This window comes from Salvelinus namaycush, chromosome 22 (genome assembly GCF_016432855.1).
Source record: "Salvelinus namaycush isolate Seneca chromosome 22, SaNama_1.0, whole genome shotgun sequence".
Taxonomy (NCBI): Eukaryota; Metazoa; Chordata; class Actinopteri; order Salmoniformes; family Salmonidae; genus Salvelinus; species Salvelinus namaycush.
In genome coordinates this window covers 29076039-29093160 of record NC_052328.1, presented here as the reverse complement: position 1 = coordinate 29093160, position 17122 = coordinate 29076039, and the positions used below count along the sequence as shown (strand labels likewise).

At 42.8% G+C, this 17122-nt stretch overlaps 1 protein-coding gene across 1 annotated transcript; it reads left to right on the top strand.

Annotated features, from left to right (window-relative positions):
* The first annotated feature begins 6172 nt into the window (after positions 1 to 6172).
* Positions 6173 to 16590, top strand: LOC120017725 (PDZ domain-containing protein 7-like). The gene is made up of 5 exons (XM_038960673.1): positions 6173 to 7981; positions 8347 to 8440; positions 9235 to 9785; positions 10104 to 10180; positions 16313 to 16590. Exons 3-5 carry the CDS (start codon positions 9533 to 9535, stop codon positions 16496 to 16498), a joined length of 516 nt encoding a protein of 171 aa, XP_038816601.1. The 5' UTR covers positions 6173 to 7981; positions 8347 to 8440; positions 9235 to 9532; the 3' UTR covers positions 16499 to 16590.
* The last annotated feature ends 532 nt before the right edge of the window (positions 16591 to 17122 follow it).

The window sequence follows — 17122 nt, the reverse complement described above, 5'->3', positions numbered from 1 at the left end:
CCTTCTGATGAAGACGAAGACTACAATGCCGATAGAAGACGACGAAGACTTCAATGCCAAAAAACAGTAGAGGATGAGTATATACGGCAGTGTCGTGTCAGTTACTCAAGGAAAACCCCAAGACATTTTGGAACGTATTGGAAAGCTCCATACAAGAAGTGCAAGGAAATGGGTGTAGTTTTCAATGTTGGATCTGGAGCGAAACAGAAACTTGATCGTCATTTACTGACAAATGGTGTAATGGTTGAGGTGTCTGAATATGCTAAAGAGATTAAAAGAGCTCACCGGCATGTTATCTATGATATTCTAGAATACAACTTTGATCTTGGTGTTGGTAGTGAATTACAATTTGATTTTGGCAGCCGGATTATGTTAAAACTAAAAGACATGAAAAAGAATTACCAGAGGACACCTGGATGGTTAGCAGAAGTGTTTGAATTTCCTGATCCAAAGACAATGAAAGCAAGTAACAGCTCTCTTCGATGGGCAGGGTCCAATTTGCATAACGGCGTCTCAAAAAATCGAACACCCTTTGACACCTGTATAAAGGTTGTGGACCTGATATCTCCTCCGCATGTGAAGACTGAAAGCCTCTTTACTGAGACAGTTTTAACACGGTGTGCGGATGAGACTGCACTCCTTGGCCCTGAAAATGGACCTAATGAAATATGCACAAAGGATGAGGCTCATCTGGATGTGATCTATCTTCAACATGTCCAGACAGAAAGCGTCTTCACTCAGACAGACATAACAATGGAGCAATCCTCAATGATGCCCACATTAGAAGAAGCATTGGAGTACCTCTACCCTCTCTGTAAGGAAAAAGGACTTGACCTGGATGTGAAATCTAAATGTGTGAAAAAGGAGAAACTTGACTTGCATCTATTGACCAGAGATGTAATGTTTGAAGTGGCTGATTTTGCTTCAGACGTGTGTGGAAATTACAGGCAGATTGTCTGTGATGTTCTAGACCAAAATTTTGATCTGGATTTACAAAGTGGGAAAACTGAGCTGGCTCAAGAGATTATGGTTGCGTTACGAGCAGTTTGGCAGAGAAAGACACATTTACATGGTCGAAAGAGATGTGAATTTTACAAGGATACTTTCATGGAAAAATGTCGCAAACGAAAGAATCCTGCAGAGATTTGCAGTAACCAGAATTTCACTACAGCATCACTTGAGCTGAAATACCGAAGACGGAAAGAAGTAACAAAAAGGAGGAGGTTGGATTTAATGAGAAAAAAAAAAGAAATGGACATGTTATTAGCCAGGGTGTCGAAGGGAGGCGATTTGCTGGAAGTCAGACAAGTAGAACCTCATTGGGTCCAGCTAGAGAGCATCTCTGATAAGATTGACCTTGCACTTTGTGCTGATGAAACGAAGCAAAATGTTACCAACTTAGACCATTCAAATGTGACGTTTAACACCAAAGAACTGGTGAAAGACTGCTACCCACTCTGTCATGAAATAGGTCTGGGCCTTGATGTTGCATCCAAACCTGCATTCACTCACTGTGGTTATTTTGAAGCTCAAATCAACCCAACTTCACAGGTGTTTAGCGTAAACCAAACCCAGACCAATATTGAATTGCCATTGCCTGCTGAAAATGTTCATCTAGCAAGATATAGTACTGCCGTTCCTTCTGTGCAAACCTCACCTGCTACAGAAAGCGGATGTAATTTAGCTGTATCTACTAGACCGAGGCCTATTCTTTCAGATTATTGTGAACCATTCAACTTTCCTTCTGATGAAGACGAAGACTACAATGGCGATGGAAGACGAAGACTTCAATGCCAAAAAACAGTAGAGGATGAGTATATACGGCAGTGTCGTGTCAGTTACTCAAGAAAAACCCCAAGACATTATGGAATGAATTGGAAAGCTCCATACAAGAAGTGCAAGGAAATGGGTGTAGATTTCAATGTTGGATCTGGAGTGAAACAGAAACTTGATCGTCATTTACTGACAAATGGTGTAATGGTTGAGGTGTCTGAATATGCTAGAGAGATTAAAACAGCTCAACCGCGTGTTATCTATGATATTCTAGAATACAACTTTGATCTTGGTGTTGGTAATGAAGTACAATATACTTTTTCTGCCCGGACTATGGCAAGACTAAAAGACATGAAAAAGAATTACAAGAAGATACAACCTGGGTGGTTAGCAGAAGTGTTTGAACTTCCTGATCCAAAGACAATGAAAGCAAGTAACCGCTCTCTTACATGGGCAAGGTCCCTTTTGCATGACAGCGTCTCAGAAAATCGTACACCCTTTGACATCTGCATAAAGGAGGAGCCTGTTGTGGACCTGATATCTCCTCCGCATGTGAAGACTGAAAACCTCTTTACTGAGACAGTTTTAACACGGTGTGCGGATGAGACCGCACTCTTTGGTCCTGAAAATGGACCTCATGAAATATGCACAAAGGATGAGGCTGATCTGGCTGTGATCTATCCTCAACATGTCCAGACAGAAAGCGTCTTCACTCAGAAAGACATAAAAATGGAGGAATCCTTAATGATGCCCACAATAGAAGAAGCATTGGAGTACCTCTACCCTCTCTGTAAGGAAAAAGGACTTGACCTGGATGTGAAATCTAAATGTGTGAAAAAGGAGAAACTTGACTTGCATCTATTGACCAGAGATGTAATGTTTGAAGTGGCTGATTTTGCTTCAGAAGTGTGTGGAAATTACAGGCAGATTGTCTGTGATGTTCTAGACCAAAATTTTGATCTGGATTTACAAAGTGGGAAAACTGAGCTGGCTCAAGAGATTATGGTTGCGTTAAGAGCAGTTTGGCAGAGAAAGACACGTTTACATGGTCGAAAGAGATGTGAATTTTACAAGGATACTTTCATGAAAAAACGTCGCAAACAAAGGAATTCTTCAGAGTTTTCAAATCACCAGAAGGCCACTACAGTAACACTTGAGCCGAAATACCAAAGACTGAAAGAAGTAACAAAAAGGAGGAGGTTGGCTTTCATGAAAAAAAATAAGAAATGGACATGTTATTAGCCAGGGTGTCGAAGGGAGGCAATTTGCTGGAAGTCAGACAAGTAGAACCTCATTGGGTCAAGCTAGAGAGCATCTCTGATAAGATTGACCTTGCACTTTGTGCTGATGAAACGAAGCAAAATGTTACCAACTTAGACCATTCAAATGTGACGTTTAACACCAAAGAACTGGTGAAAGACTGCTACCCACTCTGTCATGAAATAGGTCTGGGCCTTGATGTTGCATCCAAACCTGCATTCACTCACTGTGGTTATTTTGAAGCTCAAATCAACCCATCTTCACAGGTGTTTAGCGTAAACCAAACCCAGACCAATATTGAATTGCCATTGCCTGCTGAAAATGTTCATCTAGCAAGATATAGTACTGCCGTTCCTTCTGTGCAAACCTCACCTGCTACAGAAAGCGGATGTAATTTAGCTGTATCTACTAGACCGAGGCCTATTCTTTCAGATTATTGTGAACCATTCAACTTTCCTTCTGATGAAGACGAAGACTACAATGCCGATAGAAGACTAAGACTGCAATGCCAAAAAGCGGTAGAGGATAAATATATACGGCAGTGGCGTGTCAGTTACTCAAAACATAACCCAAGAGATTGTGGAAAGTATTGGAAAGCTCCATACACGAAGTGCAAGGAAATTGGTGTAGATTTCAATGTTGAATCTGGAGTGAAACAGAAACTTGATCGTCATTTACTGACAAATGGTGTAATGGTTGAGGTGTCTGAATATGCTAAAGCGATGATTAAAAGCGCTGAACAGCGTGTTATCTATGATATTCTAGAATACAACTTTGATCTTGGTGTTTGTAATGAAGTACAATATACTTTTTCTGCCCGGACTATGGCAAAACTAAAAGACATGAAAAAGAATTACAAGAAGATACAACCTGGGTGGTTAGCAGAAGTGTTTGAACTTCCTGATCCAAAGACAATGAAAGCAAGTAACCGCTCTCTTACATGGGCAAGGTCCAATTTGCATGACAGCGTCTCAGAAAATCGTACACCCTTTGACATCTGCATAAAGGAGGAGCCTGTTGTGGACCTGATATCTCCTCCGCATGTGAAGACTGAAAGCCTCTTTACTGAGACAGTTTTAACACGGTGTGCGGATGAGACCGCACTCTTTGGTCCTGAAAATGGACCTCATGAAATATGCACAAAGGATGAGGCTGATCTGGCTGTGATCTATCCTCAACATGTCCAGACAGAAAGCGTCTTCACTCAGACAGACATAACAATGGAGGAATCCTTAATGATGCCCACATTAGAAGAAGCATTGGAGTACCTCTACCCTCTCTGTAAGAAAAAAGGACTTGACCTGGATGTGAAATCTAAATGTGTGAAAAAGGAGAAACTTGACTTGCATCTATTGACCAGAGACATAATGTTTGAATTGGCTGATTTTGCTTCAGAAGTGTGTGGAAATTACAGGCAGATTGTCTGTGATGTTCTAGACCAAAATTTTGATCTGGATTTACAAAGTGGGAAAACTGAGCTGGCTCAAGAGATTATGGATGGGTTAGGAGTAGTTTGGATGAGAAAGACACATTTACAAGGTCGAAAGAAATGTGAATTTTACAAGGATCCTTTCATGAAAAAACGTCGCAAACAAAAGAATTCTGCAGAGTTTTCCAATCACCAGAAGGCCACTACAGTAACACTTGAGCCGAAATACCAAAGACTGAAAGAAGTAACAAAAAGGAGGAGGTTGGCTTTAATGAAGAAAAAAATAAGAAATGGACATGTTATTAGCCAGGGTGTCGAAGGGAGGCAATTTGCTGGAAGTCAGACAAGTAGAACCTCATTGGGTCAAGCTAGAGAGCATCTCTGATAAGGTTGACCTTGCACTTTGTGCTGATGAAACGAATCAAAATGTTACCAACTTAGATATGTGAAGTTTAACACACAAATGGGTGTAAGAGTGCTACCCGATCTCTCATGAAATAGGTCTGGACATTGATGTTGCATCCTAACCTGCAAAAACGAAACTGGAATTGAATTTACTGACTAACAGTGTCGTTATCGAGGTTCATATATACTTGCGTAAGAATCATTGAGGTAAGATTGGAAAAGATGGGTGGATATTTTGTTTGCTCTCTGATATTCTAGAATACAATTTTGATCGTAGTTTGCAAAATCAGAGACGTTATCAAGCTCAATTATGGATTTAGAGTAAAGTGACGGTTCGAAAACACAAACCTGAGCTCTTGGGAAAGGGTAAAATGTCGAAAGAAGTGTTCATAATACCTAATGTTTATTTAAAGCCGTGCAACAACAAAAAAAACCAGTGCTTTCAGATGATTTACCTAAAGGAATATCAAAGAAATCTCACGGAAGACCATGGAACAAGATGCAAGACTGGTATATCCTAATCATGGCAAACACTATCGCCACGAAGAGCATTTAATCAAAGATTGTTCATGGCATGGCTCAACGCCAATTGATATTCTGACAGGAAATGTATTCAGACTCCCAGAATTGTCACTACGCATTGCAGAAAAGGGTTCTTTTGAAAGTCAAGTCTACCCAACTTCAGATATTTAGGCAAACACCAACTGAACGACAACATCAGGCCAACAATCTCCCAAAACATGGTACTGCCATACCTTTTGTTCTATCCTCATCTGCTACAGCAATCGGCTGCAATGTAGAACTACCTACTAGTCCTCCTCTTCCAGCTAATTGTGAATCATTTGAACTTTCCCTCTGAAGTCTACAATGTCAAAACTGTAGAGGATGAATATAAACTCAGCAGAAAAAGAAATGTCCTCTCACTGTCAACTGCATTTATTTTCAGCAAACTTAACGTGTAAATATTTGTATGAACATGATTCAACAACTGAGACATAAACTGAACAAGTTCCACAGACATCTGACTAACCGTAATGGAATAATGTGTCCCTGAACAAGGGGGGTCAAAATCAAAAGTAACAGTCAGTATCTGGTGTGGCCACCAGCTGCATTAAGTACTGCAGTAAATCTCCTCATGGACTGCACCAGATTTACCAGTTCTTGCTGTGCGATACCCCACTCTTCCACCAAGGCACCTGCAAGTTTCCAGACATTTCTGAGGGGATTGGCCCTAACCCTTATCCTCCGATCCAACAGTTCCCAGACGTGCTCAATGGGATTGAGAGCCGGGCTCTTTGCTGGCCATGGCAGAACACTGACATTCATGTCTTGCAGGAAATCACGCACAGAATGAGCAGTATGGCTGGTGGCATTGTCATGCTGGAGGGTTAATACAACTTTGATCTTCTTTTGCAAAATGAGTAATGATATGACTTTAAAAATGGCCAGAAGCAAGATGCATTACAAGAGAAGAAAACCTGGGTGGTTAACAGAAGTGTTTGAACTTCCTGATCCAAAGACAATGAAAGCAGGACAATACTCCCTTACGTGGGCAAAAACCTATTTGCATACAGTGCCTTCGGAAAGTTTTCAGACCCCTTGACTTTTTCCACATTTTGTTACGTTACAGCCATATTGTAACATTTATTAAATTAAACAATGTCCTTAGCAATCTGCGTTCAAAAGTGCTACCCACACTGCAAGGAAATAGGCCTGGACCTCGACATTGCATCCAAACCTGCAAAAAACAAAACTTAAATTTCAGTTACTGGTAATGGTGTAAATATTTACTAATAGGATGTAAAAAGGCTAAAGGATATGCGTCTTCTCTCTATGATAGCCTAGAATACATTTTTGATCTTAAAGTGGAACTGACAGCGTTTTAGCAATATGTAATCTTAGATCTGTTCATATACATCCCAGGAAGATTATATATATATATTTTTACCGTTTTCAGACACGTGATCACTTTTAGATATGGTCGTTTTTATAAATTCATTGAATGTTTGAGAATGAAATATAGTAAGGCATTTGTGAAAATTCTATAAGAATATAGTCAGAGGTGTCCACATACTTTTGTGTATGGGATTTGTGTTAACGGTTAAATCTTTAAATAGTGGATTTTGCAGATTCCCTTGGCCTCCTGTTGGTTCACTTTTGTTCTTGCTGTGAAGACTGATTTATTTCTAGACGTATTTTTTCTTCACCATTAAACGACATGTTCATTGACTAGCCTAACTTTTCTACCTTTGAAAGCCTCTGTAGATGAACCTCCTGATCTTTTTTGATGTAAATAAGGTGAACAAGGATATTTTTTCTAAATAAGAGTAGCCCTAGGCATTGGTAAAAAAATCCTATGGATAATCTTTTTCTTTTTGCAAGTTTGTTTTTCAGCCATTTTTGGAGTGACTTATCAGTGGGCTATTTCTATTTCACAAAAAAAAAAAAAAATGAGGAGAGATTAAGAAAGACACTGCATCAAGACTTGCTTTGCAGTTACCCATACTTTTCTATTCTAAGGTCAACTATGAAGTGAAAGTATTTTTATTTTTAAGGACACTTTCATTGACATTCTCAGGTGTTCCTCTGACACCTGTGGCATTACAAGGTATGCAAGTAAATGTGTGACTGAGATGCACATTGCAGCTTTTTCTACTGCTTGCCATTCAAACTTTAAAACTTGCAAACCGGTCTATCCGGGATCCTTGAGACATCGCTACCGCATTGTTTTGAAACACCATGGAAACACTAAGAATGTACAGCAACTTTTTTTTAATGTCTACTTGGCATTTTCTTTGTTGGACTTTTTGTCACCTTTTTTAGACAAATGAGTGGATTGTCTTTGTTTATATTTTAATGAATAAATATCTACTTTTTTTGTCATTTAGACACTTATCCAAGTGCTTACAGGTTCGTGGATGTTTTTGTGATATACATTTTTCTGAGCAGATGTTAGTTTCAGCCATTTTTGGAGGCTGATTTATTTTATTTTTTTCCTTTTTTTTCTTGGGAGGATTAACACACGTTTTTGAAAGTCTTCATACTTCTCCCATTTGTGGACTGCTTAAAAGGAGTTTCTTTCTGGCATACTTTGGAGTGTCTTTGGAACAAAGGGTATGTAGCCTTTATGCTGCATTTTTGTTAATGAAATGTTAACTGTTAATTAGCTTATTCAAGACTTTTGCTATTTCAGTTATCATCTTGTGTTATCATGTAGTGTTGTAAATGTATATTTCTTAATTTCCACTCTTGAATGTATTTTGTAATCACTTGGGCCCTCCCTTGAAGCTACCACTATCCCCCAACCCCTAGGATTAGAAAGTATTTGATATGTTAAGGCCATATGGTAATAGCTCCAGCATGCCTTCTGATGGACTTTCAGCATTTTAGCCATATTCTTTTCATATCTAAGTGTAAGGGTTAGTAGTGTTTGCTGGATCCTGCCCTGTTCTGGTAACTGAATACACATTTCTTCCCAGGTGCTGCGTCTCTGTGTCAACCGGCTGAGCATGCGCCCCAAAAGCAGAATGGGCTTTCCGTCCTTTCTGCCATGTTTGACAGAACTCTTCAGAAGTGAGTAGCCTACCTCAAAGCCCTGAAGGGGTGTTATAGTCAGAGAATCAACTGGCAGCTTAAAAAATATATATATATTTTAATTAACCTTTAATTTAACCAGGTAGGCCAGTTGAGAACACGTTCTCATTTACCACTGCGACCTGGCGAAGATAAAGCAAAGCAGTGCGAGAGTTAAACATAGACAAAAGTACAGTCAATAACACAAAATAAAAGAAATTGAAAAATCTATGTACAGTGTGTGCAAATGTAGAAGAGTAGGGAGGTAGGCAATAAATAGGCCCTACAGGCGAAAATATTTACAATTTAGCGTTAATACTGGAGTGATAGATGTGCAGATGATGATGTGCAAGTAGAGATACTGGGGTGCAAGAGGGTAAGTAATAACATGGAGAGGAGGTAGTCGGGTGTGCTATTTACAGATTGGCTGTGTACAGGTAGTTCTTCTTTTGGTGTTTTTCAGAGTCAGTAGAATGGTGTCTTCAGTGTTCTAAGTTTTTATAACTGTGACCTTAATTGCCTACTATTACTCATGTTACTGAGTAGGTGGGTGTGATGGCTTCCGATAGAGAGTTGCTGATGGTTCCTGGGGTGAATGGACTCCATTTTGTGTTGACTGACACAAGAGAACTCCCACGCAATGTCACTGTCAAACACAGAGGGTTGACCAGGGCTGGGAGGGTGTAAAACTATAGTACAATACTGTTGGTCTACTGGGGTTAAAGGACTGAGTCTGTGTCTGTCTTCGCGTGTGTCTGCTAATATGTATGATGTCATGTATATCTTCTCTCCAGACTACCATGGTGGTTTCCAGCTTCAGCCAGCCCAGGACTTTAAGATAGACCGTCTGTCTGGCCTCTCTTAGGTCTCCTGCAACAAACACCACACCTTCCGCTCATGATCCCCTCACCGCTCAAATGGCTCCTCGCCAAGTCCCCACACACCACCCTACGCCAACGCCAACCGATCTACTCCCCACGTAGTGAGAATGGTACGCCCCGGCTCTATGATTAGACCTCATTGCTGTCGGAAGATACCACTCCAGAGCGGGGGTGGTCGCCTGTGAGGAATGGACACAGCGGGAGGGGCAAAATGGACCAATGGGAGTGCAGTGCTGAGAGGGGAGGTAGGAACACTCAACCCCTCCCCCTGAGCCCCCTCCGCAGGACTGAACCCTCTCGACAGGGAGGGAGAGGGGGGACTGGGACAGACAGGGAAGGGGAAACAAGTGAACAGATATTCGCCAGGACAGTCGCAGAATGGTCACCATGGAAACATACCACCTGTACCAGTTCAGGACATGAGATCGCCACGTTGACCATCTTTAAGACGAAACAGTCTCTGGGTGAGTATGCCCATCAGTCAGCCGCCCACTAATCAGTAGCCTAGTACCCGGCCCCACCAGTAGAGGTCAGTGCATCACCTGCTTATTGTTATTAATGGCCCAGTCTGAAAAATACCCTTAGTAAGGCTATTTACTGTGTCTCTTTAGTCTACAGCAACAGTTGGTCATCTTCCCCTGTAGATGCAGGATTTCAATCTTGCCAAAGCAGTAACACAACTGATTCAACTTAGTCTTGTACTAAAGACTATGATTTTTAGTTGATTGGCAAAAGCCTACACCTACACTGGCACTCTGTGGAGATATTCCGTGTCTCTACAGGTATCAGTATCTCAGGTGGGATGGAGAATGAGATGATGTTTCCAGGAGGAGCTGCCTCTACCAGTGACGCTCTGATGGTAAGCTTATTTAGGAGATCACTGTAATATTCCGGCAGCTCATGCTTTAATCCAAGCTGAGCCATATAATACAAGGTGATGTGTTTAGCGATATGTATTGGTCTGTGACGTTTGTAAACAACACTCAAGTTTGGCCTGGGCTCAGAACTCTGAGTCTACAATACCTGAATGAAAAGGCTTTGCTAGTGTGTGTGCCTGTGTTGGTGTGTCAGGCTTTTGTCTGACTGACAGTCTTATGAGTGGTAGAATGAGAGCGAAGTGGTGGAGAGAGGAAACTATTTTAAGACACCCGCATGCTTCCCATCCAGAACAGTTTGCGTATACACTACATGACCAAAATTACGTGGACACCAGCTCGTCAAACATCTCATTCCAAAATCATGGGCATTAATATGGAGTTGGTCCCCCCCTTTGCTGCTATAGCAGCCTCTACTCTTCTGGGAAGAATTTCCACTTGGTGTTGGAACACTGCTGCGGGTACTTTATTTAAATATTTTTTACCTTTTATTTAACTAGGCAAGTCATATTTACAATGACGGCCTACCCTGGCCAAACCCTAACCCAGACGACGCTGGGCCAATTGTGCGCCGCCCTATGGGACTCCCAATCACGGCCGGTTGTGATACAGCCTGGAATCGAACCAGGGTCTGTTGTGACGCCTCAGGCACTTATATGTAGTGCCTTAGACCGCTGTGCCGCTCGGGGTTGTTCAATAACTTGCTTCCATTCAGCCACGAGCATTCGTGAGGTTGGGCACTAATGCTCGCAGTCGGCGTTCCAATTCATCCCAAAGGTGTTCATGGGGTTGAGGTCAGGGCCCTGTGCAGGCCAGTCAAGTTCTTCCACACCGATCTCAACAAACCATTTCTGTATGGACCTCGCTTTGTGCACAGGGGCATTGTCATGCTGAAACAGGAAAGGGCCTTCACCAAACTGTTGCCACAAAGTTGGAAGCACAGAATCATCTAGAATGTCATTGTATGCTGTAGCTTTAACGTTTTCCTTCACTTGAAATACGGGGCCCAAACCATGAAAAACAGCCCCAGACCATTATTCCTTCTCCACCAAACTTTACAGTTGATGCTATGTATTGGGGCTGGTAGCGTTCTCTTGGCATCCGCCAAACCCAGATTCGTCAGTCGGACTTCCAGATAGTGACGTTTGATTCATCACTCCAGAGAATGCGTTTCCGCTGCTCCAGAGTCCAATGGCGGCGAGCTTTACACCACTCCAGCCGATGCTTGGGATTGCGCATGGTGATCTTAGGCTTGTGAGCGGCTGCTCGGCCATTTCATGATGCTCCCGACACACAGCTCTTATGGTGACGCTGCTTCCAGAGGCCGTTTGGAACTAGTGAGTGTTGCAACCGAGGACAGACGATTCTACTACAAATGTTTGTCTATGGAGATTGCAATGCTTTGTGCTCGAAGCAACAGTTGTGGCAGAAAAATCTGAATCCTCTAATTTTAAGGGGTGTCCACATACTTTTGTATTTATAATGCATTATAATGTTTTGTGATGTTTTTGTTCGTTTTGGTCATCAAAGGGTTTTTTCAGCTGTTCGTGCACACTTTTTTCCCCTGCTCGAGGCAAGACAAAGTTCAGTGCTGAAGTCTTCGCCCCTTCGTTGGTTATTGGTCAACAGTAGGGATTGTTCAATGAAGTGTTTGTCATTCAATGATAGCCGACTCGCTTTCATGCAATTTTTTTCACTGGAGAAATACTGCACCAAACATCTTAGTTAGATGTAAAGTTGAGTGACGAAGATATCCTCGGCAAAAACGCCAAAATGAATTCCTTAATTACATACATTGTGACTATTTTGAGGAAGTGTATATTGACAACGGTGTCTGAACATAGTACTGTCTTTCAAGGGAGTATTTGAGTATAATCGTTCGGTTCACCTCGCCGAGTTCGGATGGGCGCCAGCTGACCAAAACATGAGGAAGTCACCTTGCTCACAGCTCTGTGAGGAGAATAGTGTACAATAGCTGAGTGTGTGAGTGTGCGTCTCCTGAATGATATGTAGGGTGTCCACTCCACTCACCCACTCTAACCAGAGTGGGTGAAAACACGCTTTGGTGAGGACTTTTCACTTTCTTTCGTTATAAAATACATTTGACCAAGACAAATATGATTCTTCATGTTCTGAATCGCTCAGTGGGGTCGTTCTCTGACATCATTAATATTATATCCTAGAGGTCATATTTCATAACCTAATACATCTGATAAAAAGCACTGAGCTCTGTTGACATAGTGGTGCAGCCTCATCGGATTTCACGTCTTCCAAGTTGTTTCCGTGGGTCGCAAATAGCTAAATTAGCATGACACGAGCTGAAATAAATGTAAAAGGCTTTGAAAATAAAAAGCTTGTGGTAGGTACGCTCAGTGCTCCGTTGACATTTCACAGAGATACGCCTGTTTTTGTTCATATTAAAATTAAAAGCATAGAATTAAATATGAAAATACAAAATGTCATGTCTCAACATTGATATCGATCTTACCTCTATTGTTTTATGTCCTCCGGATTTGAGAAGAAAAATGAGTTAGCCTTAATTCTCTCACAGCATCCAGCCTGGCTGACACAATGCTTTTCTCCTGATTTATGACCACTGTTCTCTGGCCTCCATTGATTTAGTCACTCTAATTTTGACCATCCTACAAGGGTAAAAACACCAATAACTTTTCAACGGATTATGATGGAGACCATGGGGTTTCTTAGAGGAGTATCTACACAATTAACATATTATTTTACACATTGGTCAAAATGTTTTTGATTGGACACCCTATAATATCTTAGCCAGAGTGTATTACCGGAAAGAAAGATCCTGAATGAAGCAGGGGGATCAGGTCAGAGGTTACAGTGAGGTGAAATGGGGGTGATGTCTGAGAGACATACTGTAGCTCTGTAACCTAAGAGATACTAGGTCACAGCTCTGTAACCTAAGAGATACTAGGTCAAAGCTCTGTAACCTAAGAGATACTAGGTCACAGCTCTGTAACCTAAGAGATACTAGGTCACAGCTCTGTAACCTGAGAGATACTAGGTCACAGCTCTGTAACCTGAGAGATACTAGGTCACAGCTCTGTAACCTGAGAGATACTAGGTCACAGCTCTCTAACCTGAGAGATACTAGGTCACAGCTCTCTAACCTGAGAGATACTAGGTCACAGCTCTCTAACCTGAGAGATACTAGGTCACAGCTCTCTAACCTGAGAGATACTAGGTCACAGCTCTCTAACCTGAGAGATACTAGGTCACAGCTCTCTAACCTGAGAGATACTAGGTCACAGCTCTCTAACCTGAGAGATACTAGGTCACAGCTCTCTAACCTGAGAGATACTAGGTCACAGCTCTCTAACCTGAGAGATACTAGGTCACAGCTCTCTAACCTGAGAGATACTAGGTCACAGCTCTCTAACCTGAGAGATACTAGGTCACAGCTCTCTAACCTGAGAGATACTAGGTCACAGCTCTCTAACCTGAGAGATACTAGGTCACAGCTCTCTAACCTGAGAGATACTAGGTCACAGCTCTCTAACCTGAGAGATACTAGGTCACAGCTCTCTAACCTGAGAGATACTAGGTCACAGCTCTCTAACCTGAGAGATACTAGGTCACAGCTCTCTAACCTGAGAGATACTAGGTCACAGCTCTCTAACCTGAGAGATACTAGGTCACAGCTCTCTAACCTGAGAGATACTAGGTCACAGCTCTCTAACCTGAGAGATACTAGGTCACAGCTCTCTAACCTGAGAGATACTAGGTCACAGCTCTGTAACCTGAGAGATACTAGGTCACAGCTCTCTAACCTGAGAGATACTAGGTCACAGCTCTCTAACCTGAGAGATACTAGGTCACAGCTCTCTAACCTGAGAGATACTAGGTCACAGCTCTCTAACCTGAGAGATACTAGGTCACAGCTCTCTAACCTGAGAGATACTAGGTCACAGCTCTCTAACCTGAGAGATACTAGGTCACAGCTCTCTAACCTGAGAGATACTAGGTCACAGCTCTCTAACCTGAGAGATACTAGGTCACAGCTCTCTAACCTGAGAGATACTAGGTCACAGCTCTGTAACCTGAGAGATACTAGGTCACAGCTCTCTAACCTGAGAGATACTAGGTCACAGCTCTGTAACCTGAGAGATACTAGGTCACAGCTCTGTAACCTGAGAGATACTAGGTCACAGCTCTCTAACCTGAGAGATACTAGGTCACAGCTCTCTAACCTGAGAGATACTAGGTCACAGCTCTCTAACCTGAGAGATACTAGGTCACAGCTCTCTAACCTGAGAGATACTAGGTCACAGCTCTCTAACCTGAGAGATACTAGGTCACAGCTCTCTAACCTGAGAGATACTAGGTCACGTACAGTAGAGTTTTGCAGATGTTATCGCAGGTGCAGCAAAATGCTTATGTTTCTAGCTCCAACAGTGCAGCAATATCGTGTGTGTGTGTGTGTGTGTGTGTGTGTGTGTGTGTGTGTGTGTGTGTGTGTGTGTGTGTGTGTGTGTGTGTGTGTGTGTGTGTGTGTGTGTGTGTGTGTGTGTGTGTGTGTTGCTGCCGCCGTGAACCTGGTGACAGCACTTCCCAGGTCCGATTAGTGTCATACACTCTGGGGATCTGGTGTCGGCTAAGCCTTTCAGTTTCTAAGAACTTCCCCTTAGAATCCCCCTTTCACACACACATACATACGCATGCGACAGAGACCTTTGAGAAGGAGGGGAAGGACAAGGAGGGAGAGAAATGGTTGGGAGAGAGAGGGAAACAGAGACATGGTTGGTTTGCTCTACTCTGACCCCCCCCCCCCATCTCCAGTTTCTAAACTCAGCCTCACACCTCGCTGGCGTAGTCTGATAGCCGGTCCTTATCTTGTGTGTCTGCTGGCTGTCTCCCACACAGAGACCAAGTAGACAACTACAGCAGGCTTTCCTGTCCCCCTGTTCCTGTCTGAAAACACCCTACCTTTTAGCTAGCCACCAGGTGTGTGTGTGTCTCTCTCTGTGTGTCTCTCTCTGTGTGTCTCTCTCTGTGTGTCTCTCTGTGTGTCTCTCTGTGTCTCTCTCTGTGTCTCTCTCTCTGTGTCTCTCTCTGTGTCTCTCTCTGTGTCTCTCTCTGTGTGTCTCTCTGTGTCTCTCTCTCTGTGTGTCTCTCTGTGTCTCTCTCTGTGTCTCTCTCTGTGTCTCTCTCTGTGTCTCTCTCTCTGTGTGTCTCTCTCTGTGTGTCTCTCTGTGTCTCTCTCTGTGTCTCTCTCTGTGTCTCTCTCTGTGTCTCTCTCTGTGTCTCTCTCTCTGTGTCTCTCTGTGTGTGTGTGTGTTGCTCCTTTTCATCTGTGCTGTTAGCTGAGTAAGGTCACTGTGTAGTCAACAGCACCAGGATTATACTATTTACCCTGTCCTAGAGTTCTGGTGTTGCTGTCTCCAGACATATGACCTGGAGTCTGGACAGTGATCCACTACCTACTAGGAGCAATGCCCATCTAACTAATGTTAAACACACTTACATGTGGATGATGCCTATTGGCTAGACAGGGACAGGGCGAGAGAGAAAGGCCCAAAAAGATAAATAAATGTTTACCTACGAGGATGAATGAGATTGTCTAATATTCAAAATTACTTTGCTTTATAGATAAATGGATTGAAGTATTTTGGTGCTGGTGTCACGGAAGGGAAGGCAGCAATGTTTTGGGTTAACCAACGCTATCAAACATTAGTTTCATGAGGGGAGATGTATTTTCAGAGTTCCAACAGGGCCCTGGTTTGGGGGAAATCGAGAAGAGACCTTGTAATGTCACATACCTCTTGCCTTGTGATTGTGTGTGACCCTTCATTGGGGTTGTCAACCAGGTGCATCCTCAGCGAGCCCTGATGACATCACAGGAAGTTCCTCTCCTCAGGGTTCTAGAACTCTTCCTGCATTAAACAATGCATTGTGTGTGTGTGTGTTTTCAACATAACCTTCCGCTGAGGGTAAACCTTGAGCGTGTGTGTGTGAGCGAGCGAGAGAATATGGTAATGAATGTACTGGGATGAAGGAGAGCAGTAGATGCTGAGTGGGAGCCCAGGTCACTGCACAGTAAGCATGTGTTGGCGTCTGTACCTCTAACCTGTCTTTGTGTGTGTCTCCAGGCGAGGTATGAGCTGGTTTCAGTGGACGGTGAGTCTCTGCAGCGTGTGACCCATCCGCATGCAGTGTTCAGCAACAAGGCCAATGACCCAGTGGTGTTCGTCAAGATTTTCAAGGGAACAGCTGACTTGCATCAGAGGAATCCACTGTCAGGCTTACACAAGTACTACACACAGTATTTTTATTGAACCTTTATTTAACTAGGCAAGTCAGTTACAATGACGGCCTACACCGGCCAAACCCGGAAGACGCTAGGCCAATTGTGCGCCGCCCTATGGGACTCCCAATCACAAACATATGTGATGCATTCTGGATTCGAACCAGAGACTGTAGTGACGGCTCTTGCACTGAGATGTAGTGCCTTAGACCGCTGCCCCACTCGGGAGCCCAGTACTACTGGCCTGTCTACAAGGATGCTCTGAGGTGCAGTTCACCCATCCACTGGAAATGATCTGAAATGGTGTTCAAACCAGAACACATGTCGACTTAAAGAGGAGGAGATGGCTCGCTCCAGCTAGGCTGCAATGGAAGGGAATGGTCTATTCTCAGAGGAGAGCAGCATGGGTACCTCGACACTGACCAATAAGCTTGCTTCTCCTCTAGGGCAAAAAGGATAATGGTTGTTTCCATAGCAAACAGGAAATACTGCCAAAATTAAAATGTTTTTACATTTTGTTGTAACTGCAGTCGACATGTGGGACTACTGTGCTTGCTTTGTGTATAACAATAATGTGATAAATACTATTTATCAAAGATGGACTTGATTATATGTATCCTTTTTCTTATATGAACTTAAATTTTTGGAGAAAACA

Excerpts from the sequence above, each read along its gene's own strand:
- LOC120017725 (XM_038960673.1), top strand. The coding sequence starts at position 9,533 with ATGGACCAATGGGAGTGCAGTGCTGAGAGGGGAGGTAGGAACACTCAA. Across the intron at positions 9,786-10,103 it reads TAAGACGAAACAGTCTCTGG|GTATCAGTATCTCAGGTGGG; the intron begins GTGAGTATGCCC and ends GTGTCTCTACAG. Across the intron at positions 10,181-16,312 it reads CTACCAGTGACGCTCTGATG|GCGAGGTATGAGCTGGTTTC; the intron begins GTAAGCTTATTT and ends GTGTGTCTCCAG.